Source organism: Culex pipiens, chromosome 2 (assembly GCF_016801865.2).
Source record: "Culex pipiens pallens isolate TS chromosome 2, TS_CPP_V2, whole genome shotgun sequence".
Taxonomy (NCBI): domain Eukaryota; kingdom Metazoa; phylum Arthropoda; class Insecta; order Diptera; family Culicidae; genus Culex; species Culex pipiens.
In genome coordinates this window covers 198,565,872-198,593,571 of record NC_068938.1, presented here as the reverse complement: position 1 = coordinate 198,593,571, position 27,700 = coordinate 198,565,872, and the positions used below count along the sequence as shown (strand labels likewise).

The window sequence follows — 27,700 nt, the reverse complement described above, 5'->3', positions numbered from 1 at the left end:
ACATTCTGATTTGAAGATGCTTGCAACATATCAAATTTTGACAAGAATTTTGACCTACACGCTTACTGGGGGAACTCAATTTTTAAGTTCGTTCAAGCAAAATGAAGTTCGGTTCAGCGATGTCAATTTTAAGATGGGTTTGTTTTGATTTTATTTCGCAAATTTGAGATCACTGAACCGAACTTCATTTTGCTCGGTGACTTTGCTGAAATTTAAAAAGTGACAGTTCTGGGGACTTAGCGTTTTCAAAGTGGGTGTTCTGGTAAGTTTGTAAAAATGAATCTTTTATTTAAAATATCTCTTAATTTTTATGTTTTACAGCATCATGCATGGCGCACCGAGTTGATTAACACTCGAGAGGAACCGGAAGCCAACAAGCAATAAAAGTTGTTTTTACGGGGCGTTGCCATCCAAGAGTAAAATCAACAAATATTTCCGGAATTTTTCGCAGCTTTACCATCTCTTTATATTTTTATTTCTCCATATTCAGCTCTTGATACTCGTCGATGGCCCTCCTGGAAGACGACCGTCCCGCCGGAACCATCACCCATCGAAATGTCCGCCGGTAAAAGGACCGCCGGAAGCAGTTGAAAGCGACCGCTGACGGCGTCGCCGGTGGAGGCTAACAGGAAAGCACGGAAGGTTCAGGCCGCAGATTCAGCGCGTTCTTCTGCACGACAACTCCAGACCAGCTTTGTAATGCTGTAGCTACTCGCCACAAAAGTTCGGCAACAATCTGGGCGACTACTTGCTCCCTCGATAATCCCGACCGCGGTCAAGCTTGTAGAACCGATCGAGGTCCCGTTCGCGGTATCGCTGGCCGCTCTTGGAACGATCAACTATCTTGCGGAAAACATGGACCATGAGGATCATCAACCCACTAGTTCACGTCCCGGATGACCATTCCGGTTAGGTGCAATCTGCCGCCCTGCAAATTCTCGCAACTTGGCGCAGCCGGAAAAGGTGCTGAACGATGGACAAACTTTACTATTGCTTGACTCGACCACGAGTATTCTGCCGTCGTTCCGCGGATGGGACAGTCGCGACGCGTAACAGTTGCTCGAAGCCCCGCTCCGGAAGAATATTAAGAAAACTTAAAGGTTGGGACTGGAGGTCCACGGCTGTCAATCCGTTTATAATCGAGCCGGATTGTGATTGAGAGGGAGTAATCTTGACCGAACCATGAGTCCAAATCTGCTTCCGCCACCCACCCACCGGTGCCATCGACCTGCTGCAGGAGATGCTCCTCGAGCGTGGGGTCATCCGGGCCGACTTTACGCTGTACCAGGACTTTATGGACCAGCGTCGGGATCTGCTGCTGGTTCCGGAACAAGGCAAGTGCGACGCCGACGCGGCCCGCTTTCGCAACACTGGCAACCGGCTCTATCTGGACGGGAAGTATGGGGAAACTTTGGTATGGTGCTTCGCGTAGAAGGAGACGGACCAGCTGGCCACGGGATACGGGAATCGGTAAGGCGGGAGGCGTGTGTGGTTTGATTGAGGTTAGGTTTTGATGTATGTTTTTGAATTTTAAGGTCGGCGGTTTACTTCGAGCAGGGCGAGTACGCGTTTGCACTGTACAACATCGATCTGGCCATGAAGCATGATTATCTCGAAAAGTTGATGCCGAAGTTGCGGGTCATGGAGTTGAACTGCAAGCAGCAGATTACTCCTGGCCGTTCGAAGGGCACGGTTCAAGGTCCGCGGATGGAAATTAATGTGGACACCAACCCGAAGATTCCTTTCCTCGCCAAGGGAATAAAGGTTGACCACCGGCGAATCCTGGTCGCCGAAAAGGACTTAAATCCGGGGGACGTGCGGAACCGCTGCTGACGGCGATTGACTTCAACCTGTGCTACGAAACCTGCAGCCATTGCGTAGTCAAGTTCAGCAACAGCTTGATTCCTTGCCCGGTCTGCGTCTTCTCCATGTACTGCGGCGAGGAGCTCAATTCGAATGTCCGGTACCACGAAGCTGCGCAATTGCTCCAACTTTAATCTGCTGAGCACTCCGCGTCTGTTTATCTACGGCCTTTCTCTGTTCGATGACAATTTGGCCGAGCTGAAGCGGTTCTGCGAGGCGAACGAGGGTGCAGAGCTGAACCGGTTCGAGTTGGATTACAGCAACCTGGACCGACGTGAGCTGTTCAGAATTCTGCACAACACGGAAGCTCGTCGCGACCCGATCGGAGAGTTGAACGGCTACTTGGAGGAAAAGCTGATTTCTTACGGTTACGGTGTTCCAAGCGAATCCACTGATGGTAACGGTCACCACTGGCCTTCGGAACTTTACGATCCAAGCCTTGAACAAGCTCGCTCGCCTAGCTACCACCCTGCTTCCAAACAACCGCGACTATCTCGGGCGCATCATTTCCGGATTCACTTTCCGGTCATCCCCGCCAACATCCACACGTGCGATCCGAACGCGCAGACGGCCTTCGAATCCGGCCGCATGAAGATGGTGCTGCTACGACCGGTTCCTGCCGGCAAACCCTTCGTTGAGTCGTTCGGATCAAACTGGCGGAGTTCCAACCCGGAACCGCGCCCCCCAGGAATGCGCTGTATTTTGTATCTAGATTATCGTGGTTTGCCGGCGGCGACGCGGCGACGCGAGATCGACTCGGATCGGAACGAAGCGTTCTCGTATGCCAACCAAACCATTAATCAAGTGCTCGACAGGACGGATGGGTTTCAGCAATCGGTGTGACGATCAGGACCAGGCACTGTACAAACAGAGACGCACTGACGTGTAGGTGATTGTTCCGACGCCGGACTTTTCCGGGTGGAAGGCATCTGCACATTCTGAGCAGGATCCACGTAGGCTGTCTTTCGGCCACTCCGCCTACATGCCGGAACAGGTTTGGTACCTTGTTATCAAACACTTGCTGCTGGCCACAATGGACACGATGACCAGATAACTTCCTGTAGGTGGTACAATGATTTGTTAGGTAATTTTAATGTTCTTTTGTCTTGATTCTAGGTACAAGCAGTGATCCGAGGCAGGATACGCTGATCGCATCGCACGTGGTCCGTGTGGGGCATGGTCAAGCAGGTTGGCCTGCGAAAGATCAAGTCTTCTAAGCTTTCGCGCCCCGACATTAACGATAGCTACGACCGTGGCAAGAGAATCCTGAAGTAGCACGCCTTCAAGAGTACAAAGCGCTTGCCGTTGAACTGCTCAAGTACTCCGAAAAGGTTAAGGATTTTTTGGGGGTGAATAGATACCCTTTGCCGCTGCTACAAACACTTTACGCATTTTCCGAAAATTTCCGAAAGAATGACGCGCAAGTCATCGGAATCGGCTAGCGAGACCGCCATTTGGCGGATCGCGTTGCTCGCCACAGATGAGTTACCTATCTCCAGATTCAAGAGATCAAGAGAACGCCCGCTCCGTGCTTGGGCTTGAGGATGATGCCACGATGCCCCCGGCTAATACACATTTGCCAGCTATTACAGCAGATTCTGCTCGTTTTCCTGCACAACAACTCCACATAGAAATGTTCGTTACGGCGAAGCTGCTCTCCGCGCTGTAAAAAATCGGCGACAATTTGAAAGACTACCTGCACTTGATCATCCCGGCCTTGGTCAAGATGTTCGGACCGATCGAGGTCCCGATCGGAGTGGAGTAGTGGACAGGCTTGCAATAATAGGCCCTGCAGGTGCAGCCGCTTGAGTGAGCGGGAGGATCCGGCAGGACAGTGGCGTTTATACGACCGCCAGAAGCAGAACAACAATGCCGCGGAAGGCTATCCGGGTGGGGCGAAGACGAAAGGGGACCAGGAACCGAAGGTTGACTTCCGGGCTGCGTGCTTTTTATGAACATAGGTCAGGCAGAAGCTTGTGCAGAAGAGCTTCTTGCCAGTGCTGCGGAACGTGCTGGTCAAGCGTACCTGTAGGACGTTCGTAGGTCGGCTGCGAGTTCAAGATCTATCTTCTCCAGCTAATGCCGTAGATTCTGCGCGTCAACTCATCCACCAGCTCCACTACAGTGAAGCTGCTTCCCGTGCTGCTGAAGTTTGGTAACATACGACTTGTCACTTGCCATTAGCCAAGCCGAGCGAACCGATCGAGGTTCCGTTCGCAGTATCGCTGGCCGCCTTTGAAGCGATCAGTTATCTTACGGAATATTTGGACTTTACAGATTTCTCCTCGAGGACCATCCGCCCGCTGGTGACCACGAAGCAGGTGTTGCCGATTTTGGGGAATATTTGCTTCGCAAGCACCGGTGAACTCTACTCTACCTGGACTGCACGATGCACGACCTGCGCAAGATGTACTCCGAGATGGTGACCTTTTGCCCATCGCCCATCAGGAACCCTTCCACCGCGGAGGTGGTCCCAACCTCCCGCAGAGTCGCCTACTCCGCCTAATGGAACCGTACCTATTCGTTGAAGTGCAAGACCCCGCCGATTGCGTTTCCTTCGTTTACACCGTCCTCGCCCGGCGACGTGGCCACGTCACCCAGGACGCACCCGTCCCCGGTTCCTCCCTCTACAACATCAAAGATTTCATTCAAGTTGCCGTGGAAGGTTCTTCCGCTCGATCAACCTCCCAAAGAAACTCTCTTAGAGACTGCCTGCAGCTAATCGCCCGAACCGACACTCCGCGTGACCTCATCAACGATATCTTCAAGTGTCACTCGCTAGTCCTCTTCCACCCGTAATCAATTCCGTCGAATTCCGCCAAACAAGATCCTCGGCTCAAATGCTAAAAATGATAATGAAGAAATTATAATTTATCAACATTAAAATTCAAATAAATTCAACAAAAAACTAGTACAGAACGACAATTTTCTTTTCCGTATCATTCCGAACCGCTAACCGTCCCCCGGAACCGTTTTTCTGCTTTCCTGGAGGATTTTTCCGGTACCCAGCGCATGTCAAATTTGACATCGGCTTCACCATGTTAAAATTAAGTTCGGGTACTCGATGTCAAATTTGTATGACTACGGTTTGCGCCGTTTTGATTGGATCCACTCAAATTTGAGTTCCCCTGGTAAGCGTGTACACTGTAACTGAAAATCACACTTGGCTGAGTTCGTTTTCGCATTTTTGTTGTCCTGCAGTCGGGTTACCGTTGGGGATTCGTTCATGGCGAGGGTTCCGATACGTTTCAGGATGGACCCAGTTTTGTTTTTATTTTGGCGCCACCTCAACTGTTATACAAACGACAGCTGGCACGAACTACACACCTGCAAGAAATCAAACACAGTTGGGTTAAATTCCGTTTGCGTGTTCAAATCAAATCAAGAATGTGTAAACTTTTTGGCGGGAAGTATAACAGTAAGGTCATTGTTTTCGTCTGCTGCAGTTCATAAAAGCAGCAAGCTTCTTTGCTAAATATTCTAAAATATTCTTTGCTAAATATCTTTAGAAGTCCACAAACGCAATGGCCCATCGGAAGAACGACCGGTCCGCCATCTGGCCGTTGGCGTGCATCTACAGCCAGCGATTCAACGCCGGCAAGGTGGACCGCGAGGCGACCCTGCAGGAGTTTCTAAAATCCGTCACCGAAACCATCGGGACGCAGAACGTGACCGAAATGCACAAGTGCAGCGCCAAAGCGGCCAAACTGCGCAACGTCGGTAATCGGCACTTTCTGGACCGTAAGTTCCAGGACGCGCTGGCCTGCTACAACGAGAGCATCTGCTTCGCGGACCCAAACTCGGACCAGCTCGCGATGGGTTATGCCAATCGGTAAGTGGCACACGTGGCTTGGTTTTGAGGTTAACGGCGCTTTTTTGATTTCTAGTTCGGCCGTTTACTACGAGCAGGACGAGTACGAGTTTGCCCTGCTCAACATCGATCTGGCCAAGAAGAACAACTACCCAGAGAAGCTGATGCCGAAGTTGCTGGCCAGAGAGCTCAACTGCAAGCAGCGCATTGCCGGAGGTCGCTCCAAAAACGCGACTCCGCGGACGCGGATGAGCGTCAACGTGGACACCAATCCGAGGATTCCCTTTCTGGCCGACGGCATCGGAATGAACTATGAACCCAAGTTTGGCCGGGGATTGATCGCTGAGAAGGACTTCAACCCGGGAGACATAATTTTGGAGGAGAAATCCGAACTCTGCGGAGTTGACTTTAATTTGTCGTACCGGAACTGCAATCACTGCAGCTCTCGGTTCAACTACAGCTTGATCCCTTGCCCAACTTGCCCGTTCATGATGTACTGCTGCCAGGAGTGTCTCGAGCAGAACTGGAATCTGTTCCATCGATTCGAGTGCAGCGTGGTGACCAAGCTGTACAGCGTTTCGAGTCTTTCGTCGATGATGCATCCCAGACTGTTTTTCTACGGTTTGACGCAGTTTGATGAAGATTTGCGGGCCATGATGAAATACTGCGAGAAAGAGATCAACGGCAAATTCAACCCTCTTGACCTGGACTACACCAACTCCAACCGGCTGGAGCTATTCAAGGCCTATCACAACACCCAGCCGGCTGCAGACCCCGAGAATGACCACTTTTTCAAAATTTTAGCTTGCGGCTATTACGTCGTGTACCTGAAGAACCCTGCGGTCAACTCAATCATTCGCACCGAACCCCAACGCCGGTTCTTCCTGCGATCGCTGCTGCAGTACATTCGTATCGGGTTCTCCATGGCTTCGTACTGTATCGACGCCCAGGGTCGTGCCATCGGAACTCTCACCCCGATCGACAGCCTGATCAACCACTCGTGTGACCCGCACGCGGCCACGTTCATCTGTTCCGGCACCATCAAAGTGGTCCTGCTTCGGCCGGTTCGCCGTGGGGAACAGATCTTCACCTCGTACGGGCCGGTTTGGTGGGAGGAGGAACCCAGCAACAAAACTCCCTTCACGTGCCGCTGCGTGTACTGTGACCGCGGTCCGGCCGGCCGCCGTTGGCGTGCGCTAATCGATCGTGACTTTCCGGTGGGCGCGGTCGATGACTTGCAGAAGCTGCACGACATCGCCCTCCGGATGGACTTTAACAATACGGCCAAACTGAACGCGCTGAAGCAGTTTATCAAGAAACACGCCCGCCACTATCCCGAGCGGAACTTTGGGACGGTGCTGGACTCGTACCGAATGCTGCTGGTGGCGATGAATCGCACCGACGTGGAGGCGCTGGAACGTGCGCGAGCTTGGGCTGAGGACAATTGACTCTGATGACATTTTCTTAACGAGGGATGGATATCCGAAGGAAAATCCAAGGACAAAGCCCACTGAATTTAATAAAACATAAATGCGGCCATAAATAAAGTTATTTTTGAAAATTCTAACAGCGTTCTGGCTGGGTGAGTGGGGGATCCCCACGTTGCTTTATCCCCTGTAGATTTCGAACTGTATTGTTGTTGGACAAATCATGCTCAAACTCAATTCAATGAATAATCTTTGCGGTAAACGTTACGCAGTTGGCCTGGCCGTTTAGAAAAGAGGGATGTTGGGAGTACTCGCCCTTATTGGACTTTCAGAGCAAAGGCAAAACACGTCCGGCTCGGGAGAGAGAATGCACACGAATGATGTTTATTGACTAAAACTAATAATAATAAAAATAAGAAAAAATAGCGCGCGGTGCTGTCAACAACTTGGCAGGGTTGCCAGTTTAACAGCCCTGACATTATCCAGGATGATTTCATAAGATTGGCTGCGCTAGGGTTAGATTAGATTAATGAAAAATTCTAAGGTAATTTTACAATAAGATGTAACCTTGGGCGTTTCAAGCAAGGTTACGACCTTTTGAAAAAATACCTTCCATTCCTTTACATTTTCCGCTGTGGTGAATTGGGTACTAAAGCCCTATGTCATTTTTTATTAAAACCATTTGTGATCAATTTTTTCATGTTAACGCAATTTTTTTTTTTAAGACAACATTTTTTCGATGCATTAACTATGGTCCCCTTGGAACGAGCTGTCAAGTAGGAGCTTTTCTGCCAAGAAGGACCGCGAGGTTCATTTTTCAAAATTGATTTAAAAATACATTTTAAACTCTTTGTGGTCGTACAAAGGGTCATTGTACTCAGAAAAATAAGCTTTATCGCTGTAAACAATAATATCAGCAATCTAAGCTTCATTTTAGGACCCAATTCAAATTCTCTGAGATGAGCATTTGATCAATCCAATTATAGCAACTACCATGGTTGGGTTTTCAGTGAAATGGAGCACTTCCATTCGAGCAGTTTTTGCTTTTTTCAACAATGTATTTTTTATGGAGCGAACTGTCAAAAACTGCTCGACTTCGGGTGCACCATTGACCATTAAATTGTTGACTGAAGGAAGTATTAGACTACGGCAAGCAAACAAACAAATTCGCTAATTTTGACAGTTTGTCTGCGTTGTTCGTTCGCCAACATTTGTTTGCAGAAACGGCAGTTTGCATAATTTTGTCTTGTTTGCGCCGCAACTCGGTCGGCGGTGGAATTATGACGGCGGAATTAGTGGACTGTAAATTTGTTGGGAAGGAACGATGTCAGGAAAGAAAAACACGGCAAACTTTACTGAAATTACGAACTAAAACTATATTTAAGCAAAGTTCCAAAGGAACGTCTGAACTGTACGCGGTCCGCAAGGCGAGTGTCAAAAATCTGACAGCGCGCGCTTTTCATGCTTGCCGTTGCGCGCTTCTTCGCTTTCGTCCGTTTCGCTGCCGTCAGGTTGGCAGCGTTGCGTCGGCTGCACACAGTTTGTTTGCCATAGTTTTATACCTCCTTGATAGATTTGAAAAGCATTCGCTGTTGTCCGTGGTACCATGCTCGTCGTGTGGTTTTCTGTCATGTTTTTCTCAATTGGGATATTATGTACTTCTTTATTTCTTTTATTTGAATTAAAGCAAGAATTCTGTTCGTCAGCAAATATTAATAATGAAAAACAACGCCAAGAGTCAAGAAAAAGTAGCACTATGCCAAGCTTGTGGCAACCCTACCCTTCAATCGCCCAACAGTTCCGCCCGCACGGAGAGTCGCTCACGAGTCTCGTTCTCCGACTGAATTGCATCCTCGAGAAATACCGCGTACAGCCGCACAATCTCCCCGAGCGCCGGCAGCGGATAGGCGCGGGTGTGCCGCTTGATGAACTGCTTCATGGCGTCCATCTTGGCCGCATCGACTAGACCCGGGCGTTCCACCAGTTTCGCAATCTGGGACACTTCCAGCAGGATTGGCTTGGGGACGTCCGCCCGCTGAAGTGCGGCACGCCACTTTTGTCCGGGCGGGTGATTTCCGCACACGACGCACTGGCAGGCGAACGAGCTCAGTTCGTAGTCGGCCAGTTTGGGATCCCACCAGCGGCGCCCGTACGAGGTGAAGATCTGGGCGCCTTCGCGAACGGGCCGCAGGATGACGGTTACGATGCGGCCGGAATGGATCACGGTTAGGGCGTTTGGGTCGCACGAGTGGTTCAGGAGGCTGGTGATGGGAGAGATGGTGCTGACTCCGGGTGGGCGGGGCGTGTCGGATTGCAGCGTCCAGGTCACGAGGGCGTAGTGATGGAGACAGCGGAGCATAAAGTTGCGGTGGGCGCGTTTGCGGAAAATGGCTTGCACTTGTGGACTCTTCAGGTAGATTTGGTAGTAACAGGCGGTGATGAGCTTGAAGTCGTGCTCGAACTGCGCGTTGGGCTTCACTTTGGTGCTGTGAAGCGCTTTGAAGATCTTGAGGGGGTCGCGTTCGGTGCTGAAGTCGATCTGCAGTGGGTCGGAACCGGTGTCGTAGTTCTGCTCGCACCAGGTCATCATTTGTTGTACGTTGTCGCCGAATGCGGTCAGCCCGTAGAAGAACAGTCGGCCGATCAACCGTCCGTAGGACACGCTTGTGAGCGAAATGTTGAACAGCTTCATGGCCACGGCACACTCGAATCGGTGGGCCTGCTTCCAGTCCGTTTCCAGGCAACTCTCGCTGCAGTACATATGGTTGGTACACTTGGGACACGGAATCAGACTGGTCTGGAACTCGGAACCGCAGTGGAAGCAGTAGTGATAGCTGAAATTGTTGTTGAAGCTGACCGCGCACAACTCTGGCTTCTCGTCCAAGATCACGTCCCCCGGCTGGAAGTCCTTCAACGCGATCAAACCTCGACCCAGCCCCGGATATTGCTTCATTCCGATTCCTTTGGCCAAGAAAGGAATCTTCGGGTTAACCTCCACGTTGATGCCCATCCGAAGCGCCGGAACGATGCCCTTCGACTGGCCATTTTCAATCTTGCGCTTACACTCCGCCTCCCGATCCAACAGCTTCGCCATCAACCGTTCCGGATAGTTGTGCCTCTTGGCCAAGTCGATGTTATGCAGCGCCAACTCATAGTCCCCCTGCTCGAAGTAAACGGCCGACCTGCACCGTTAACGCAACCTCAACCAACCCACGCACACCACCCCCTCACCGATTCGCGTACGCCAGCCCCAGCTCCTCCGAGCCGGGTTCCGCAAAGCACAGGCCCTCGTTGTAGTTGAGCAGCGCGCTGTGCCAACGCTTCACCGTGAACCGCTGGTTACCGGCCTGGCGGCACTCGGCCGCCGTCTTCGACTTCTTGACCAGCTCGGAGATGTACACCAGCGAGCCGAAGCGGGCGTCGATCACGTCCCGGTACTCGGTAAGGTCCGCCCGGCGCGCCTCCAGTTCCGGCGGAAACAGCCACTTGATGCCATCGTACGGGCCCTCCTTGCCGGCCTCCATGTTCCGCACGAACTCGTCGATTTCCGCCTCCATGGCCATGTTTGTGGAGATTCGTGGATCACTTTCTTGAATTCCAATCTACGCGGAACTGAAACACGACTGCCGCGCACACTTTCCCGCCAAAAAGTCCCCTATTTTGAAAGTACTCACTTTTTGACAGTTGCACGCTCATTAAACATACACCCTAACCAAAAATCATGATTTTCTGAGTTCAATGTTCTACTTTTCATACAATTTTTTTAGTTAAACCTTTATAACCATTTTTAATGATTGTATGTAGTACCTGAACTCAAAAAATCGTATGAAAAAGTGGGATTTGAACCAGGGGGGCGACATCTATATCTATCACTACAGGCAGCTCGCCCGCAGCCAACACCAGCTGTCAACTTCGGCACCAGAACAAAAGGGAAATGTCAACTTCGGCTCCAGCACAAAAGAACAGCTGTTCGTTACGGAACCAAAACAAAGCAACTGCGCACTGTAAAAAAAATACAAAAACTGCAGGCATAAAATGGAAATAAAGTAATTACTGTTTAATGCAAAATTTTACCGCAATGTACATTTAAAAGTAAGTGTATGTTTTTGATGTGATTTTTATCAATTTATTTGCAAAATAAACTACTAAAGTTGGGATTATTAAGCACACATCGGGCCGATGACCTCATTTAAAGTTGTACTTTTATCACATGAAACGTTTAACTTATCTAATGTGTATTTTGACTTTTACTACAGTAATTCTTTTAACAAAAATAAAATTATTAATAAAAAATATTTTTGTTTTCACTGTGCGTAGTTTGCGCGCGTTATTGATCTCAACCATCCAATATGGCGGCCTTTAGCATCCCCCTGATTTGAACTCAAAAATCATAATTTTTGGTAAGGGTGTAATAAAAGTTGAGTTAGACCACTTTTTGTTGGGATATTGATTTTTAACCCATACAATACCCCATCCAGATTAGCCGTGCACTTTTGCGACTCCGATGCCAGCACCATCTATATGTCGCTTCGTAATGTGTGACTGTGTGAGTGAGAATAAAGTTGGTGAAAAAACCCAACTTTATTCTCACGCACACCGAGACGCGTGAGTGACCGAGTATAACAGTTTGAGGTAAACAACATTTTCCCGCTAAAATCAATCTGTGCGCGGACCATCAGCTCAACCCCCGCAACCATGGAGCATCCAAGCATCCAGAAGACGCTCCGCCATCTGAAGCGGATTCGGGACCGGTTCCCGGACTTTCTGGAAAAGGGTGGCCCCCTGGTGACGCTGATGATCGTCGAGGAGAAGGGTCGCCTGCAGCGCATTCCGGAAGTGGGCAAGTCCAACGAGAGGGCCGTCGAGTATCGGAACGCGGGCAATGGCCTGTACGCGGAGGGTAAATACGAGCAAGCGTTGGAGTGCTACAACAAGAGTTTGGCCTTTGCGGAGCCGGACACGGACCAGCTGGGGATGGCGTACGCCAATCGATCGGCCGTTCAGCTCAAGCAGGGCGAGTACGAGTTTGCCCTGTACAGCATCGATCTGGACAAGAAGCATAACTATCCGGAGGAGTTGATGCCGAAGCTGCTGGAACGGGAGGCCGAGTGCAAGCAGCAGATTGTCAGAGGGAACTCGAAGGGTACGGTTCCATGTCCCCGGATGGGCATCAACGTGGACACGAACCCCAAGATTCCCTTCCTCGCCAGAGGGATCGCCATGAGTCATGACGCAAAGTTTGGCCGGGGATTGGTCGCCGAAAGGGACTTCAACCCGGGAGACATCATCTGCGATGAAAAGTGCGAACTCTGTGACGTTGATTACCACCTGATCTACCAGAACTGCAACCAATGCGGGGGAGACTTTGCCAACATCTTGATCCCCTGCCCAAAGTGCCCCTTCTTCATGTACTGCAGCGAGGAATGTCTCGAGCTGAGCTGGAAGCTCTACCATCGATTCGAGTGCGCCGTGGCGACCAAGCTGTACGTCGTGTCGCAAATCTCGAAAATGGTCCACGCCAGAATGTTCTTCTACGGCTTAACCCAATTCGAGGACAACCTTCAGGCCATGATGGACTATTGTGTGCCAGAGGTCACCACCGTGGCCAATCCCCTAGCCCAAGACTTCAACAATCTCAACCGTTTGGATGTGTTCAAAGCCTATCACAACACCAAACCGTACCTCGATCCGGAACTCGAAATCGTCAACATGTTCGGCGCTTGCGTGTACTACGTCCTACTCCTCACAAACCCCGCCCTCAGCTCGCTCGTCAACACTGAACCGTTCAAATGGTTCTTCTTCACCTCGCTGCTCAAATACCACCGGATGTCCATCTCACTAGTTTCAGTGTCCATAACCGGCGACGAAGACCACGTGGTCGGCTTCCTCTCCCCCGTAAACAGCATCTGCAACCACTCGTGCGACCCGAACGCCGTCGGAATCCTCCACTCGGGCCGCTACAAAATCGCCCTCATCCGACCCGTGCGCAAAGGCGAACCCATCTTCTGCTACTACTCGCCGCCCTGGTGGGACCCGGAGCGATCCCCAGTACCAACCCTGCACTTTCCGTGCGAGTGCGTGGTCTGTGACCGGGGACCGGCGGGGAAAGCGTGGCGCCTGCTGAAGAAGCGGCCCTTTCCCGCGGCAGCCGTCAAGAACGTCCGGATGATGCAGGACATGGTTTGCGGCGAGGACACCAGCAACGCCAACAAGTTGAACATGCTGCAGCAGTTTATCCGGCGATTTTCCGAGCTGCATCCGAACAAAATTGTCGGACAGTGGCTGGACTGGTACAGTTACTATCTGACGATTTCCGTGTACGCGGAGAACTTGGTTTTGCTGCGGGCTAAAGTGCAGGAGATGCGTGCTGAGCATTGAATTTGAGAGAAAATTTCGGGATCATGATCATTTGTTATAATTTACTGAAGTGTTGTCAAAATGGATTGAATTGGTTGATGCCTTCAAAATAAACCTCACTTGGAACAAACTTTGGTTCTAATTTTTGGGTTGGTTGGATGTAATGTTGGATCTCTAGTTGGATGGTTTTGAAAGAAAACCATGTTATATAATTCCGGACAGGTCTGATAACCTTATCAAAAGAAATGATAAAAAATAAAAACATTTAGATAAAGGTACTTACAAGTCGATTTCTGAAAAATTTAAGAAAACCTGGAATTTTCAACGATAGAATAAAACAAGTGTTTAACAGTCTGGACCCGAAGCCTGATTTTTCTGTAACATTCTTATTGGAATTCCATATAAACTGTAACGGGGATTGCAGGCACCGGGTCCTGACTATTAATTTGGAAATATTTGCATTCAAAGGCCGAAAAATTTAACAATACTTTCATTTTTAAATTTATTGACATTTTTTTTAAATACCTTAATCCTTAAATTTTTAAATCCTTTAGTTCTTAAATTCCTCAATTCTTAAATTCTTAAAAAAAATATATATAAAAACTGACATTACAAGCCTAGGTTTCAACATTTGGATGAAAAAAGTGTTTTAAAATGCATTGTACACGCGCCCAGTTGCTTTCCAATCATTAGTTCTAGATTAAATTTTCAAAACAACCTATCCTTCATGGGTTTCCTATGCAGATAGGACCTTTCGAAAATTTAATCGAGAGTTTGCATTAAATTTTGAAAAATATTTGCAACGGCCTTACTTTTATCATCAAATTAGCGTTCTGCGTCCCTATTTTAGTCAAATTCGAGTTAAGGATTGCCTTTTAGCATACCTAATACATGTTCTCAGTATTTAAAAACCGCCATTTTGGCCGCCATGTTGGAATTTAAAATTCTTAATAACTTCAGATCATGTTTTAGGCAATTTTCAAGCTCAACAATCAAAAATAAGACAACGAAAACAAAATATTTTTTGAGGATTGGGATTATCCGAAGTTTTGATTATCCGAAGTGAAATTTCTCCGAGGCCTACAGATAATCGAGTCTGGACCACGGGGTTGGGCACATGCTTGATCCGTATGGCATTTGGAGCAACTCCAGTAAATAATGGTAAATACGTGGTAAATATGGATGCACGTGATGCACGAGAAGCGGGGTGAGAATTTAAAAGAAATTTTTGATCAGTGTGGGCTGTGACGTTTGTAAACGTCATTGGCATGAACTGTCACTTAATTTGTTTCGGTCTGCGTTTTTGAAAAAGATCCGGATGGCGCAAAAAGTAATCCGGAATTTAGCAAGGACTGGAGCCGGGAGCTGAGAAATTCGGTGCTGTGTGCAAACGAACCCCCCAAGCAAGACTAAAGGCTATACATTTTTTTTCCTTCGAAACATGGAATAGAAAGCCACGCATCCCGCCGCAAACTTTTAACTTTGACACTTGCTCAAGTGAAGTATTTAATCAAGAATGACCGAGATCTTGACCGAGATGCAGCCTTGCGGCCAGTTGGTTGGCCATTCCGGCTGTCTCACTCAGATCGCGAACGACTCCAAGTACACGGACATTGTCCTGTCCTTTTCGAACGACATTTCCCAGGTCTTGTGGAAGCTAACCCGGGACGACGCCAACTACGACATCCCGCAGAAGCGTCTGACTTTAGACGGCAACAACGCCATGTCCGATTCCTGGGACAAGACCTTCCGGCTGTGGGGGTTGGCCGCTGTCGGGTCGACCGCAGCTCCGGAAAAATGCTAAAGAGGCAAGGTTGTCATATTTATTTGTAGGATGTTCATATTTAACAATACAAAAAATAAAGCTTAAACCACAAAAACTAATAAAATCCAAGGCGACTTCAATGTTCGTCTCTCGTCGAAATCCAAGATAAGGAGTGAGGAGACCAAATAAGGTCAAATAAGTTTAAAACATGCATATGCAACAGCTAGATGCGTCTGCAGCGTAGACGCGTGCAGGAAGTAATCGCCGGCGCCTTTTCCTTGGCCAGTTCGAACGCGTCCCGGACGAGCTTGGCACCGTCTCCGGTGGACATCTGCACCAGCTGTGGCCCGGCCAGCTTCAGGAAGGTCGACTTTGTTTACGTCACACACGTACGAGTCAACAGCGTGCAGCACTCCCTTCGGCGGATGAATTCCCAGGTTCTTGAACTTGTTCTTGCGCGGCATCGACAGCACGACGGTCCAGCCTGCCAATGTCCGTGTTTAGAGTTGAGAAGTAAATATTTTGGATTAAGAACACAATTTGTTGTTTAAAGTTAACTAAATTTGAGTAGGGCGAACCTATTTTTGGGTTTACGTTTTTCTTATTGGATTCACGAACACATACAAACGGGTGTGGGACAGAGGGTACGGGAGAAGTTGAATTTGGTTAGAAGGTCAGTCGGAATAAAGACTTAGAGACAACACGTCACCTGTTTCGAGTCTTTCCTCTTTTTTTTGCCTATCCGAAACCCAAAGTCGGTCCGGAATTCGCGGTTCGGGTTTGGCCGTCGGAAACTCCGCCTGCCACGGTTCACTGGGAGCAAGTTCCAGAACAAACAAATTGGTGCCGAAACCCGGGAGTTGAAACTCCACGTCGTCGGAATCCTGGTTGCACGTGGTACGAGTTCGGAGTTGTGGCCACATTTTCTCGCTGGATTTGTCGCGGTGACCAATTGGACACCGGTTTTCTCGTCGTGGCCAGCAGCTCGATCGTCCGCCGCAGGATTCAACCAACTTTCGAGAACTTCCAGTCGAAGCCGTAGCAGTTTGGAGTCGAAGGCGTAGCAGGGTAGCAGTTTGGAGGTTAGGCGAAGCACGTGTTTGGAGAGAAGCCGATGGCCGGAAGAGGCAGTCGAAAGAAGGCCACGCCAAAGGCGGCGGCGCAGTCCGGCGGTCTGCAGCACCGAACCCTGTTGAGGAAGCGCAGTAACATTTTGGGCTCTGCTAACTTGATCCAGGACTTTCTAACCAATTTCCGAGATGATCAAGTAACCCAAATTCCGCTGCGGATTCAGCGCTTGGATGAACTTTGGGAACGGTTCGAAGACGTGCAAGACGAGATTGAGGTTATCGAAGGTGCTGAGGATGACTATTCGCAGCAGCGTCAACAGTTCCACGACCAATACTTCGTGCTAAAGGCGGCCCTCGCGGACAAGATCCCGGAGCCCGCTGTCGTCGTTCCCGCGCCTGCCCCGCTCGCCCACCATGCTGCTGGGAACCAGATCTCTGTCAAGCTGCCGGAGATTAAGCTGCCGGATTTCTTCGGGGAGTACGAAGAATGGACCGAGTTCCGCGATATATTCAAGTCCCTAATCCATGCGAACATGCAGTTGACCGCTATACAAAAACTGCACTATCTGCGCAGCTCGTGCAAGGGTCATGCTTCGCGGCACATCGCGGGACTGGAACTCAACGCTGACAACTACGAAATAGCGTGGAACATTTTGTGGGATCGTTACGAGAACAAAACCTATCTCGTAAAACAACACCTGTCGGCCATGTTTCGAATCCCTTCTCTTCGGAAGGAATCAGCAGCTAACCTCTCGGACCTTGCAGACGAGTTTAATCGCCACGTGGGAATTTTGGACAAGCTCGAGTCTGCGGACGCCCACTGGAACTCTCTGCTAGTCGAACGATTAAGCAGCTTGTTGGATGAAAAATCCCGCATGGAGTGGGAATCGGAGTGCAAGGACAAAGTGGCCCCCACCTACCAAGAACTCCTCGATTTCATTCACAAACGTTCTCGTTTGCTCCGGTTGTGCAAACCCAATCTCGAATCCCCCAGTAGCCAGAGCAAACCAACGAAGGGCAAGCAATCCTCCTCCCATGTTGCTTCCGAACACGTGCCCAAATGTGTGCAGTGCAAGCAGGCTCACCAGCTGACCGAGTGCGAGGCGTTCCTTCAACTGTCACCAAAGCAGCGGCTCGAGTTGGCAAAGGAGAAGCGCCTTTGCATTAACTGCTTGAAGGGAGGACATATGGCGAAGGAGTGCAAGCGTGGCAGCTGCAGAACCTGTGCGAAGAAACATCACACGCTGCTGCACCTGCCTCCACTGAAACCAGCAGCAGCAGAGGACGATCCAGCCACTTCGCAGGCATGCACTGCCGTATGTTCGCCGCCTGTTGCCACGCAGGCCACAAATTCGCGCGCGGTCTCGTTAGCACCACCGTCGGTGCAGTCGCGTACCTCGTCGCAGACACTCGCGTCGTTTTCGAATTCGGTCGTCTCCCCGTCGCCGGTGTTAACCGATCGCATCGGTTCTGAACCACTCCAAATTGCCCCGCAAGTCGCCCCGCCGTTTTCCGCCCAAGCGAGCAAGCCTGCAGACACCACCGTGTTTCTCGCAACTGCTGTCATCCGCGTCCTGGACGTACATGGCCGTTACCAGCAGGCAAGAGCTCTACTCGACAGCGGCTCCCAGTCAAACTTTGTGTCGGAATCGCTGTGCCAGAAGTTGGGATTGAAACGCACACGAATCAATCTGCCGATCTGCGGAATTGGCCAAGCCACCGTGAACGTGCACTACAGTGTGCAGTTGGCTTTTGCATCTCGTTTCGCCAAATATGAACGTGAACTCACCTGTTTGGTGCTACCCAAGCTCACCGTGTGCTTGCCGAGTCGACACGTCGACGTCTCTCGTTGGTCGATCCCCCCTAATTTGCCTCTCGCTGATCCCCAATTTAACATTCGCCAGGGGGTTGATCTGATAATTGGCGCTGAACTGTTCTTCGACCTGCTCGAAAGTAACCAGATTCTTCTCGCTGACGACCTCCCACTCCTGCAGAAGACGCAACTCGGTTACGTGATTTCCGGCAAGTGTTCCTCGTTGTCGACAGCCCCGCTGGTATGCCACCTCGCCACAGAAGAGGATCTCAACGCCAAACTTGAACGCCTGTGGGAGGTCGAGAATTTCGACGTCGGCAAGGTGCTGACACCGGAACAACAGCTGGTCGAGGACCACTTCAAGCGTACCGTCTCAAGGAGCAACGACGGGCGGTACATGGTGCGGCTCCCACTGCGAGAAGAACTGGTTTCGCTAATCCCAAACTCGTACGCCACGGCGGAGCGGCGATTTTTGGCCATGGAAAAACGACTGTCGGCTGATGAGCACCTCAAGGAGGAGTATCAGCGTTTTATGGATGACTACGAGCGGCTAGGGCATATGGAGAAGTGTTCACGCGTCGCGGGCCCGCAGTTCTTCCTCCCCCACCATGCCATCCAACGTCCTGGAAGCAGCACCACCAAAACGCGCGTGGTGTTCGATGGCAGCGCCAAAGGGTCTGGAAGGTTCTCGCTGAACAGCATTCTGCACACTGGGCCAACGGTGCAACCACCGCTGCTGTCGACTATCCTGAACTTTCGGCTGCCAAAATTCGCCTTCACAGCTGACGCTGAGAAGATGTTCAGACAAGTGTGGGTTCACCCGGAGGACAGAAAGTGGCAACAAATCATCTGGCGCAAGAACCCGACCGAAACCCTGCAGATTTACCAACTAAAGACGGTGACCTACGGTTTGGCCAGTTCTCCGTTTCACGCAGCCCGTGTGCTGAACCAGCTCGCTGAGGACGAAGGCCATCGATACCCAATCGGAGCGCAGATCGTGGGAAAGCGGTTTTACGTCGATGACGTACTGGCGGGGGCGGATACTCTCGAGGATGCAGACGAAGCTTGCCATCAGGTGCGAGAGCTGTTCAAGCTGGCCGGGTTCTCTTTGAGGAAGTGGAGTGCATCGCATCCCGACATCCTGCAGCGCATCCCACAAGACCTCTGGGAAAGCAGCCCCACCAAGGAGATCGGCGAGCCGGATTTCGCCAAGGCACTTGGGTTGCTGTGGGACCCGCGTGCCGACTGTTTTCGCTTCAAGATTCCCACTTTCCCCGAGCTGGCAGTAACAACAAAGCGCATCGTGGTGTCGGAAATGGCTCAACTCTTCGATCCTGCTGGGTGGATGGGCCCAGTGCTGATGAGCGTGAAAATCTTCGTGCAACACCTTTGGGCCACCAACAAGGGGTGGGACGACCCACTCTCTCCAGAAGACGATCGGTGGTGGAAGGACTTCCGCCGCGAAATTCCTATGCTGCAACAAGTGGAAGTGCCAAGACGCGTCATCGGAAACACTACTCGAAACTACAAGCTTCACTGTGTGTGTGACGCCTCAACCAAAGGGTACGGTTGCTCGGTCTACGTTGTGGGGCCGGACGAAAAGGGAAAAATGCAGAGCCGGCTTTTGATCTCGAAGTCCCGTGTTGCACCGGTCTGCGGTCAAACCGTTCCCCGCCTGGAGCTGTGCGCTGCCCTACTTGGAGCGGAGCTGGTCAATCTACTGCTGGAAACTACTGACTTCGTCGGACCAGTGACCTTTTGGAGTGATTCGACGGTCGTTCTGCACTGGCTGCGGAGCCCACCTGTAACCTGGAAGGTGTTCGTGTCGAATCGGATTGCGGAGATACAGCGGCTCACCAAGGACGATACGTGGCGGCACGTGCCCACGGAGATGAACCCAGCGGACCTCATCTCGAGGGGTTTGCGCCCCAGCCAGCTTTTGGATCAACCGCTGTGGTGGTACGGCTGTTCGTTCTTCACCAACCTCAACGAGCCGTGGCCCCCAGTAATGCCGACCCTCAGCCTGGCAGCCCTTGCAGAAATGGACCTGGAGCGACGACAAAGCGTAGCATTGGTGGCCACCGGACCGGACGAGTCCATTTTTGAGCGGCAATCGGAACTTGGCAAGCTGCTGAAACTCGTGGCCTGGTGCAACCGGTTTTGCCAGAATGCTCGGCGACCAGAAGAAGAGCGGCTGTCGGGCAAGTTGAAGCCGACCGAAGTGGACGGGGCGCTGAAGCTTCTTGTGCGGGCCGCACAGAGAACCTCGTTCCCGAAGGAGATCCAGGAGTACGAGAAGCACGGAAACCAAGGGACCTCGTCGGTGCCACGTGAGCCGAAATCTCCACTGAAGAACTTGAACCTGTTCCTCGACCCCCAAGGAATTTTGCGCATCCACAGCCGTCTGTCGAATCGTGATGTTGCCTACGACTCAAAATACCCGATGCTGTTGCCGGCCAAGCACAAGTTGAGTACATTAATCGCCAGATCTTTACACTTGCAGACGGCACACTCTGGACCATCCGCTCTGCTTGCAACGATTCGACAAAGATTTTGGCCGCTACGAGGACGCGACTTGGTACGTCGCGAGGTGAAAAGCTGTATCACCTGTTTCCGGTGCCGCCCGCCAGTTCCTCAGCAACAAATGGCACCACTTCCGGCAGTTCGGACCACGCCTACTCGAGTGTTTGCCAACTCTGGACTGGACTACTGCGGGCCGTTTCTCGTGCGTCCGTTGTATGGGAGAGGTGCAAACGTGAAAATGTACGTTGCGGTTTTCGTGTGCCTGTCGGTGAAAGCGGTCCACCTCGAGGTCGTCCCCGACTTGACGACAACCGCGTGCATAAACGGGATCAAGCGCTTCGTCGGACGCCGCGGCCGTCTGATCGAACTCCGGTGCGACAACGCGACTGCTTTCGTCGGTGCAGATCGCGAGTTGAAGGAGCTCCGTAAACGCTACCTTGAGCAGTTTCGTACGGCCGAGTGGGAGAACTACTGCCTGGACAGCGGGATCACCTTCCGATTCATCCCGCCGAGATCCCCACACTTCGGCGGCTTGTGGGAAGCCGGAGTGAAATCCTTCAAGCACCACTTTCGGCGCATTTTTGGTGGGAGGTCCTGCACCGTGGACGAGTTGACTACCGCCGTAGTTCACATCGAGAGCATCCTGAACTCCCGCCCACTCACGCCTCTCACAGACCATCCGGACGACCTGGCTATCCTGACTCCTGGGCACTTCCTGATCGGGGAACCCATGTTCTCGATCCCAGAACCCGATTACACAAGTGCCCCGCTCAACCGAATCACTCGTCTGCAGGAAACGCGACGCTCCGTCCAGGATTTTTGGAAGGTTTGGTCCAGGGATTACATCAGCCAACTCCACCAGCGGTCCAAGTGGAGAACCGCAACCAAGAACGTGCAAGAGGGAGCCCTGGTGTTGCTCAAGTCCATAGACCTGCCACCGTTTCTGTGGAACGTCGGAAGAGTCACCAAAACGTTTCCTGGCGCAGATGGACTGGTGCGAGTAGTTCTGGTGCGAACGGCTCATGGAGAGTACAAGCGCGCCGTCACCGAAGTTCGGGTTCTACCGATCGACCAACCGGCCGACGATGTCGAGGACAAGGCGGTTCCAGAGGCAGCCGAGAACGAGGAAGGAGACGAGCAGGCGGATCCAGATGCAGCTGAGAACGACGATGAAGGTGTCCAGGCGGTTCCAGAGACAGCGGGTTGAAAGGCGCTTTCAACGGCCCCCGGGATGTTTAGAGTTGAGAAGTAAATATTTTGGATTAAGAACACAATTTGTTGTTTAAAGTTAACTAAATTTGAGTAGGGCGAACCTATTTTTGGGTTTACGTTTTTCTTATTGGATTCACGAACACATACAAACGGGTGTGGGACAGAGGGTACGGGAGAAGTTGAATTTGGTTAGAAGGTCAGTCGGAATAAAGACTTAGAGACAACACGTCACCTGTTTCGAGTCTTTCCTCTTTTTTTGCCTATCCGAAACCCAAAGTCGGTCCGGAATTCGCGGTTCGGGTTTGGCCGTCGGAAACTCCGCCTGCCACGGTTCACTGGGAGCAAGTTCCAGAACAAACAGTCCGAGTACTGCTCGGTGGGCCGTTCGTCCACCTCCATCAACTTGACGCGCGCGTCGTACTCAGCCGGAAGTGTCTCCAGGATGAGGTACGAGTCCTGTTCACGCCCACCAAATCGCCCGGCTTGAGCTTCTCTGGATCAACCAATCCAATTACGGGCAAAAAGTACGTCAGCCGTGTAGATGTCTTAATGACGGTGCGCTTGCCATTCCGCTATGAATCCAGCACCACCACCACCCCGTCGTCCTCCGTCTCCTGCGGGTCCACGTACAGCAGCTCGATCGACTTGTCCTCCAGGGTTGCCGCCATCTCGCTTGCTGGTGCCTTACCGAGTCCGGAACACGCACTAAATTCAACACAAAACAATGGAAAAATCGGATTTACTACGACGAAGCTGCTGCCTCTGGAAATTGCCAGATGATAACAGAACGCCAGCGAATCTCCCGGCCGGGAAATGTAATATAATACATAAATCGAACTCGATTTCGTGTAATGCCGATCCTCCGTGTAGAGACAGATTGATTTTTTTTTGTTTGTAAACAATCAGCAGTGCGCGCGTTTTCCTGTCATGTGAAAAACACTGAAATCAAATTCATAGAGGAATGGTGTATGCACGTGAATATGGATGCACATACGGATCAACTTATGAAATAAATGCAATATATTTGGAGTGACCACCTCGTGGTCTGGACTGTAACCTTGAACCTTTGAAGCATTTTTGGAGTCATATTTTAGGTTAGTGATCGAAATTTTGAGAAAAACTCAATTTAAGAATTTCTAAGTTTGTATGTAAACTATTGTATTTATGAAAAATTTTAGAACTTCTAAATTTAAAAATTTAAACAGCTGAATTTTCTATTTTTTTTCAGATTTCCAGCCTTCTGATTTTTGGAATTTCAGTTATATTTTATTTTTCATATTATATTTTTTTTAAATCTTCGATTTTTTAAATATTTTAATTGCTGGATTTTTTAAATTTAAGCATTTATTGAATTTTAATTTTTTGGATATTTATATTTTAAATTACCAAATTTATGAATTTGAAATTTTTGCGACTTTTTTGTAATTTTTTGGCATTCTAAATCTATGTTTTTATTTTTATTTTTTTTTGTTAGAAAATTGAATTTATTTGTTATGACCCGCAGGACCCCGCGTCCTTTTCACTTACGGCATTAGGTTTTACACCGTGACGTCATTTGACAGCTCGTGTGCACTGTTTACATGGTCTTCGTCGATTGTCGACGAATTTCCCCGAACAAAATCGACGAGCGCATCGAACTGTGCTAAGTCCATGTAAACAGTGCACTCCATTCTAACCTCCAAATCGAGTCGGCGTAAAACCTAATTCAAAATTATGTGTAGATTACAGAAGTTCAGACAATTTTGAAGCAGTTCAAGAGTCATATCTGTGGAAATCTGCGCTGTCCACATCAAGTCTGCGCACATTCTAGGCCCTTCTGGCAACCACGACGACGACGACGACGAGCTCTCCTTCTTTGACGACTCGTCGATCGTCCTCACAACCAGTTTAGCGATCACCACAATCAGACGCGTTTTTACGAGCAATAAATGTTAGTTAGTCTTAACTGTACATTCTCGCGTTTTCATTCTCACTTCCGACTTCTGCTTTCCTCTGGGCGCCGATAGGTTATGGGCCCAGCAGAGTCGGAATAGAAGGTTCGGTTGTTAAAAAGAAAAACCGCGTGGTTTTCTTTGTTCCCGCAGTGGAAGAAGTTTTTAAGAGACTATTGTTTGTCTGTGCCTTTGTGTTCCGTACCGGAAGTGAACAAAATGGCGGAAAAGTTCGCCATCCAGAAGCTGAATGGCCGGAACTGGCAAACCTGGAACATCCGGATCGAAGCGCTGCTTTCCCGCGAAGACATGTGGTCCGTCGTGACGGACGCCATCCCGGTCGGGGACGCCCGGAAGCCGGAGTGGGTCGCACAGGACCGGAAGGCGCGGTCAACGATCCTGCTGTTAATTGAGGACAACCAGTTCCCGATCGTGAAGGGCAGCACCCACGCGAAGGAAGTGTACGACAAGCTGAAAGCGTACCACCTGAAAACGACTCGGTCGTTTCGAGTAAGCCTTTTGAAGAGGTTATGTTCGACGAACCTCACCGAACGCGGTGACCTCGAACAGCACGTGTTGGAGTTGGACGATTTGTTCGATCGTTTGCAAGAGGCCGGCATGGACCTGGCCAGCGATGTCCGGGTGTGCATGCTGCTCCGCAGTCTGCCGTCATCGTTTGACCACCTGGTAGCGGCGCTGGACCTGCAGTCGGACAAGGACCTGACGCTGGACACGGTCAAGTCCAAGCTGTCGGACGAGTACCATCGTCGGCAGGAGCGCGATGGCGGCGGTAAGCTGAAAGTGGAAAAGGCCATGCGGTCGGCCGAGCAGAAAAGTGAAAAAGTGTGCTACCAGTGCAAGAAGCCCGGACATTTGATGCGCAATTGTCGATTGGGCAGAAGGAAGAGTGACACGCCAGCGAAGAAAGAAGAAAACGGCAGAGCCAAGGCGGCTCACAGTGACGCAAAAGCGGTCGCGTTCACGGCCGGTGACGAAAGGGCTGGCTGGGTGATCGATAGCGGCGCGAGTGCACACATGACGAACGATCGGTCGATTTTCACCTCGCTCCGAGAGTTTGCCGGCGGCTGGATCACGCTCGCCGACGGGAAGAAGACGCAAATTCTAGGTGAAGGCAGTGTTGTGTTGTTTGGCCTAGACGGCGAAGAAGATGTGGTGAAAATAGAGGTGAAAGAGGTTAAGTTTGTGCCCGGCTTGTCAACGAACTTGATATCCGTGTCCAAGCTGGCGCACAACGGCCTCAAAGTGTTCTTCGACGACGTCGGCTGCCAGATTTCGGATCCCAGCGGGCGTGTGGAGGCAACCGGAGATCGTCGCGGCGGGCTGTACTTCCTGTGCCTGGCAGAAGCATCGATGGTGGTGTCCGCAGGGCAGCACACGGAGAGTTGCCAACACCTATGGCACCGGCGGCTGGGCCACCGTGACTGGGCAGCTGCCGAACGTATCAACAAAGAACAGCTGGCCACTGGGATGAAAGTGCGTGACTGTGGAATTCGATCCGTTTGCGAGTGTTGTCTGGAGGGGAAATCTACAAGAGCCCCCTTCCCGCCAGTGACTGAAAGAAAATCGACGCAGATTTTGGACATCGTGCGTACAGACTTGTGCGGCCCGATACAAATGTCAACACAAACTGTCAAGCGTTACGTCATGCACCTGATCGACGACGTCAGTCGATGCACATCAGAGGCCGTGGACAGGATCAAGGTGCGGTGGACGGAGAACCGGACCGGCCGGAAGATGCAGGTCAAACGTTTGGACGGAGGTAACGGATTCGACAGCAAAGAATTGAGAAAGTGCGACGCCAAGTTCATCGAGTTGAGCAACAGGAGTTCTCAAGTGGAGTTACCAGCCGTGGGGCCGCCTGCCGTCGGAGAAACAGTGACGGGACCGCCTGCCGCGGAACGACCAGCCGCGGAAACGCCCGCTGCTGAGGAGGAGATCGAGCTGCTGCCGTGTGGGGAAAAGCTGGAAGAAGTGCCTGAAGAAGAAAATGAAGGGGACGAAACAGTGAGTGATCTTCAAGACGCAGTTCCTGAAGAAGATCCCGAGGATTACCCGGCACCAACCGCCGGCGGTGGTCGACCGAAGCGGTACAGCCAACTGCCGAAACATCTGGACGAGTACGAGGTCGGCGTGGCATCGTGTGCGTTCGAAGATCCGGAGAACTACAAGGAAGCCATGAAGAAACCCGAGTGGCGGAAGGCGATGCTGGAGTTGGTGGCACTGCCCGGCCGTACAGCGCTGGGAAAGGAGGAGCTCGTGTGCAGACTTCGGCGCAGCATTTACGGTTTGCGCCAATCCGCTCGGTGCTGGAACCGGAAACTCAACGAAGTGCTGACGAAGCTGGGGTTCAAGGCCGCGGACGCAGATCCATGTCTGTACCGGATGCAGCAAGGCGGACCAACTGCGTTGCTGCTTGTTTACGTCGACGACTTGCTCGTTGGCTCGACGCGGGAGGCTGACATCGACCGGATCTTCCGGTGTCTACAGAGAAAGTTCGAGCTGACCAACTTGGGGAGTGCCAAGCACTTCCTGGGCATGGAGGTGAAACGCGACGACGGGTGCTACAAGGTGCGGGTGAAGAACCACATTGACAAATTGCTCACGAGGTTTGGGATGGAGCAAGCGAAAACCACGAAGTCACCCATGGACCCCGGGTGCCTCAAAGCCGAAGAACCGAGTACGCTCTTTGGAGACCAGACGAAGTACCGGAGCTTGGTAGGTGGACTGATGTACATCGCCTGTACTGCTAGACCGGACATTGCGGTCGGTGCGGCAATTCTTGGGCGCAAGTTCAGCGCGCCCAATGAAGCCGACTGGACCGCGGCAAAACGTGTGCTCCGGTATCTAAAAGCGACGAGGGAGTACTATCTTCGACTGGGTGGCGAGCCTGGGGAAGCACTTGTTGGGCACTCGGAAGCAGACTGGGCCGGCGACCCAGGAAACAGACGCTCAACGTCCGGCTTTGTTTTCACCTTTGGAGGAGGAGCAATCTCGTGGGCAGGCCGTCAGCAATTGTGCGTCACGAAGCAGATTGCGACCGACGGACCGGATGGTAGCCGATCTCTTCACCAAGCCCCAGGGACCGTTGAAGCTTGGGCAGTTCTGCGGAACGCTCGAGCTGCTGGCGTAGACGTTGCTGCTGTCCATCGAGGAGGAGTGTGGAAATCTGTGCTGTCCACATCAAGTCTGCGCACATTCTAGGCCCTTCTGGCAACCACGACGACGACGACGACGAGCTCTCCTTCTTTGACGACTCGTCGATCGTCCTCACAACCAGTTTAGCGATCACCACAATCAGACGCGTTTTTACGAGCAATAAATGTTAGTTAGTCTTAACTGTACATTCTCGCGTTTTCATTCTCACTTCCGACTTCTGCTTTCCTCTGGTCGCCGATAATATCGACAACGACGACGATCATATTTTAGGTTAGGTACCCAAGTTTTGGACATTTTTATGGTTTAATTTTTGAATTTATAAATTACATACAGCATTTAAGAATTTTGGAATTTCTGAATTCCTAAAATGATTAATTTTTAGATTTCCGTAGTAACATTTCAACAGGGCGATTCTGCGTTTGTAAACAAGCAGTCTATCCCTTCTGCTCAAGTGACAGTTCACGTCAAGTAAGACAGGGATAAACCGCTTGTTTCCAAAAGCAGATACGCCCTATTGAACTGTTACTGCGGATTTTAAAACTTTGAACTAGAATTTTGAATTTTGATTTTTGTTTCAAATTTCTAGCCTTGAAAGCTTTTGAATTTCTAATATTTTTAAATTTTTGATTTCTATTTTTTTTAATTTTGATTACATTTTTTTCAATTTTCGAATTTAAATATTTATATTTTGAATTTTAAATTATTTAAATTTAAAATTCTAGAATATCAAAATTTTGGATTTTTTCAAATA

At 50.6% G+C, this 27,700-nt stretch overlaps 5 protein-coding genes and 2 pseudogenes across 5 annotated transcripts; 6 read left to right on the top strand and 1 right to left on the bottom strand.

Annotated features, from left to right (window-relative positions):
- Window positions 1–60: 60 nt before the first annotated feature.
- Window positions 61–1,920, top strand: LOC120412738 (uncharacterized; annotated as a pseudogene).
- On the top strand, window positions 1,770–5,000 carry LOC120412723 (uncharacterized; annotated as a pseudogene).
- Window positions 5,001–5,255: 255 nt separating this feature from the next.
- LOC120412734 (SET and MYND domain-containing protein 4-like) lies at window positions 5,256–7,317 on the top strand. The gene is made up of 2 exons (XM_052707741.1): window positions 5,256–5,695; window positions 5,751–7,317. The coding sequence occupies exons 1-2, from the start codon at window positions 5,388–5,390 to the stop codon at window positions 7,120–7,122; spliced, it is 1,680 nt and encodes a 559-aa protein (XP_052563701.1). The 5' UTR covers window positions 5,256–5,387; the 3' UTR covers window positions 7,123–7,317.
- A 1,466-nt stretch (window positions 7,318–8,783) lies between these two features.
- LOC120412735 (SET and MYND domain-containing protein 4-like) lies at window positions 8,784–10,735 on the bottom strand. Its single transcript, XM_039573327.2, has 2 exons — window positions 10,333–10,735; window positions 8,784–10,283 (listed from the first exon to the last, which is right to left on the bottom strand). Exons 1-2 carry the CDS (start codon window positions 10,662–10,664, stop codon window positions 8,885–8,887), a joined length of 1,731 nt encoding a protein of 576 aa, XP_039429261.1. The 5' UTR covers window positions 10,665–10,735; the 3' UTR covers window positions 8,784–8,884.
- An 883-nt stretch (window positions 10,736–11,618) lies between these two features.
- LOC120412736 (SET and MYND domain-containing protein 4-like) lies at window positions 11,619–13,579 on the top strand. Its single transcript, XM_039573328.2, has one exon. It carries the CDS (start codon window positions 11,797–11,799, stop codon window positions 13,477–13,479), a length of 1,683 nt encoding a protein of 560 aa, XP_039429262.1. The 5' UTR covers window positions 11,619–11,796; the 3' UTR covers window positions 13,480–13,579.
- A 995-nt stretch (window positions 13,580–14,574) lies between these two features.
- On the top strand, window positions 14,575–15,717 carry LOC120412737 (guanine nucleotide-binding protein subunit beta-like protein). The gene has a single exon (XM_039573329.2). The coding sequence runs from the start codon at window positions 14,975–14,977 to the stop codon at window positions 15,260–15,262; it is 288 nt and encodes a 95-aa protein (XP_039429263.1). The 5' UTR covers window positions 14,575–14,974; the 3' UTR covers window positions 15,263–15,717.
- Window positions 15,718–16,337: 620 nt separating this feature from the next.
- Window positions 16,338–21,836, top strand: LOC120412724 (uncharacterized). The gene has a single exon (XM_039573310.1). It carries the CDS (start codon window positions 16,338–16,340, stop codon window positions 21,834–21,836), a length of 5,499 nt encoding a protein of 1,832 aa, XP_039429244.1.
- The last annotated feature ends 5,864 nt before the right edge of the window (window positions 21,837–27,700 follow it).

Bases quoted from the DNA above. Each gene is read 5' to 3' on its own strand.
- LOC120412724 (XM_039573310.1), top strand. From the start codon at position 16,338: ATGGCCGGAAGAGGCAGTCGAAAGAAGGCCACGCCAAAGGCGGCGGCG.
- LOC120412735 (XM_039573327.2), bottom strand. From the start codon at position 10,664: ATGGCCATGGAGGCGGAAATCGACGAGTTCGTGCGGAACATGGAGGCC. The intron at 10,284-10,332 runs GTGAGGGGGTGG...TTAACGGTGCAG, and splicing joins GGGCTGGCGTACGCGAATCG to GTCGGCCGTTTACTTCGAGC.
- LOC120412736 (XM_039573328.2), top strand. From the start codon at position 11,797: ATGGAGCATCCAAGCATCCAGAAGACGCTCCGCCATCTGAAGCGGATT.
- LOC120412734 (XM_052707741.1), top strand. From the start codon at position 5,388: ATGGCCCATCGGAAGAACGACCGGTCCGCCATCTGGCCGTTGGCGTGC. The intron at 5,696-5,750 runs GTAAGTGGCACA...TTTGATTTCTAG, and splicing joins GCGATGGGTTATGCCAATCG to TTCGGCCGTTTACTACGAGC.
- LOC120412737 (XM_039573329.2), top strand. From the start codon at position 14,975: ATGACCGAGATCTTGACCGAGATGCAGCCTTGCGGCCAGTTGGTTGGC.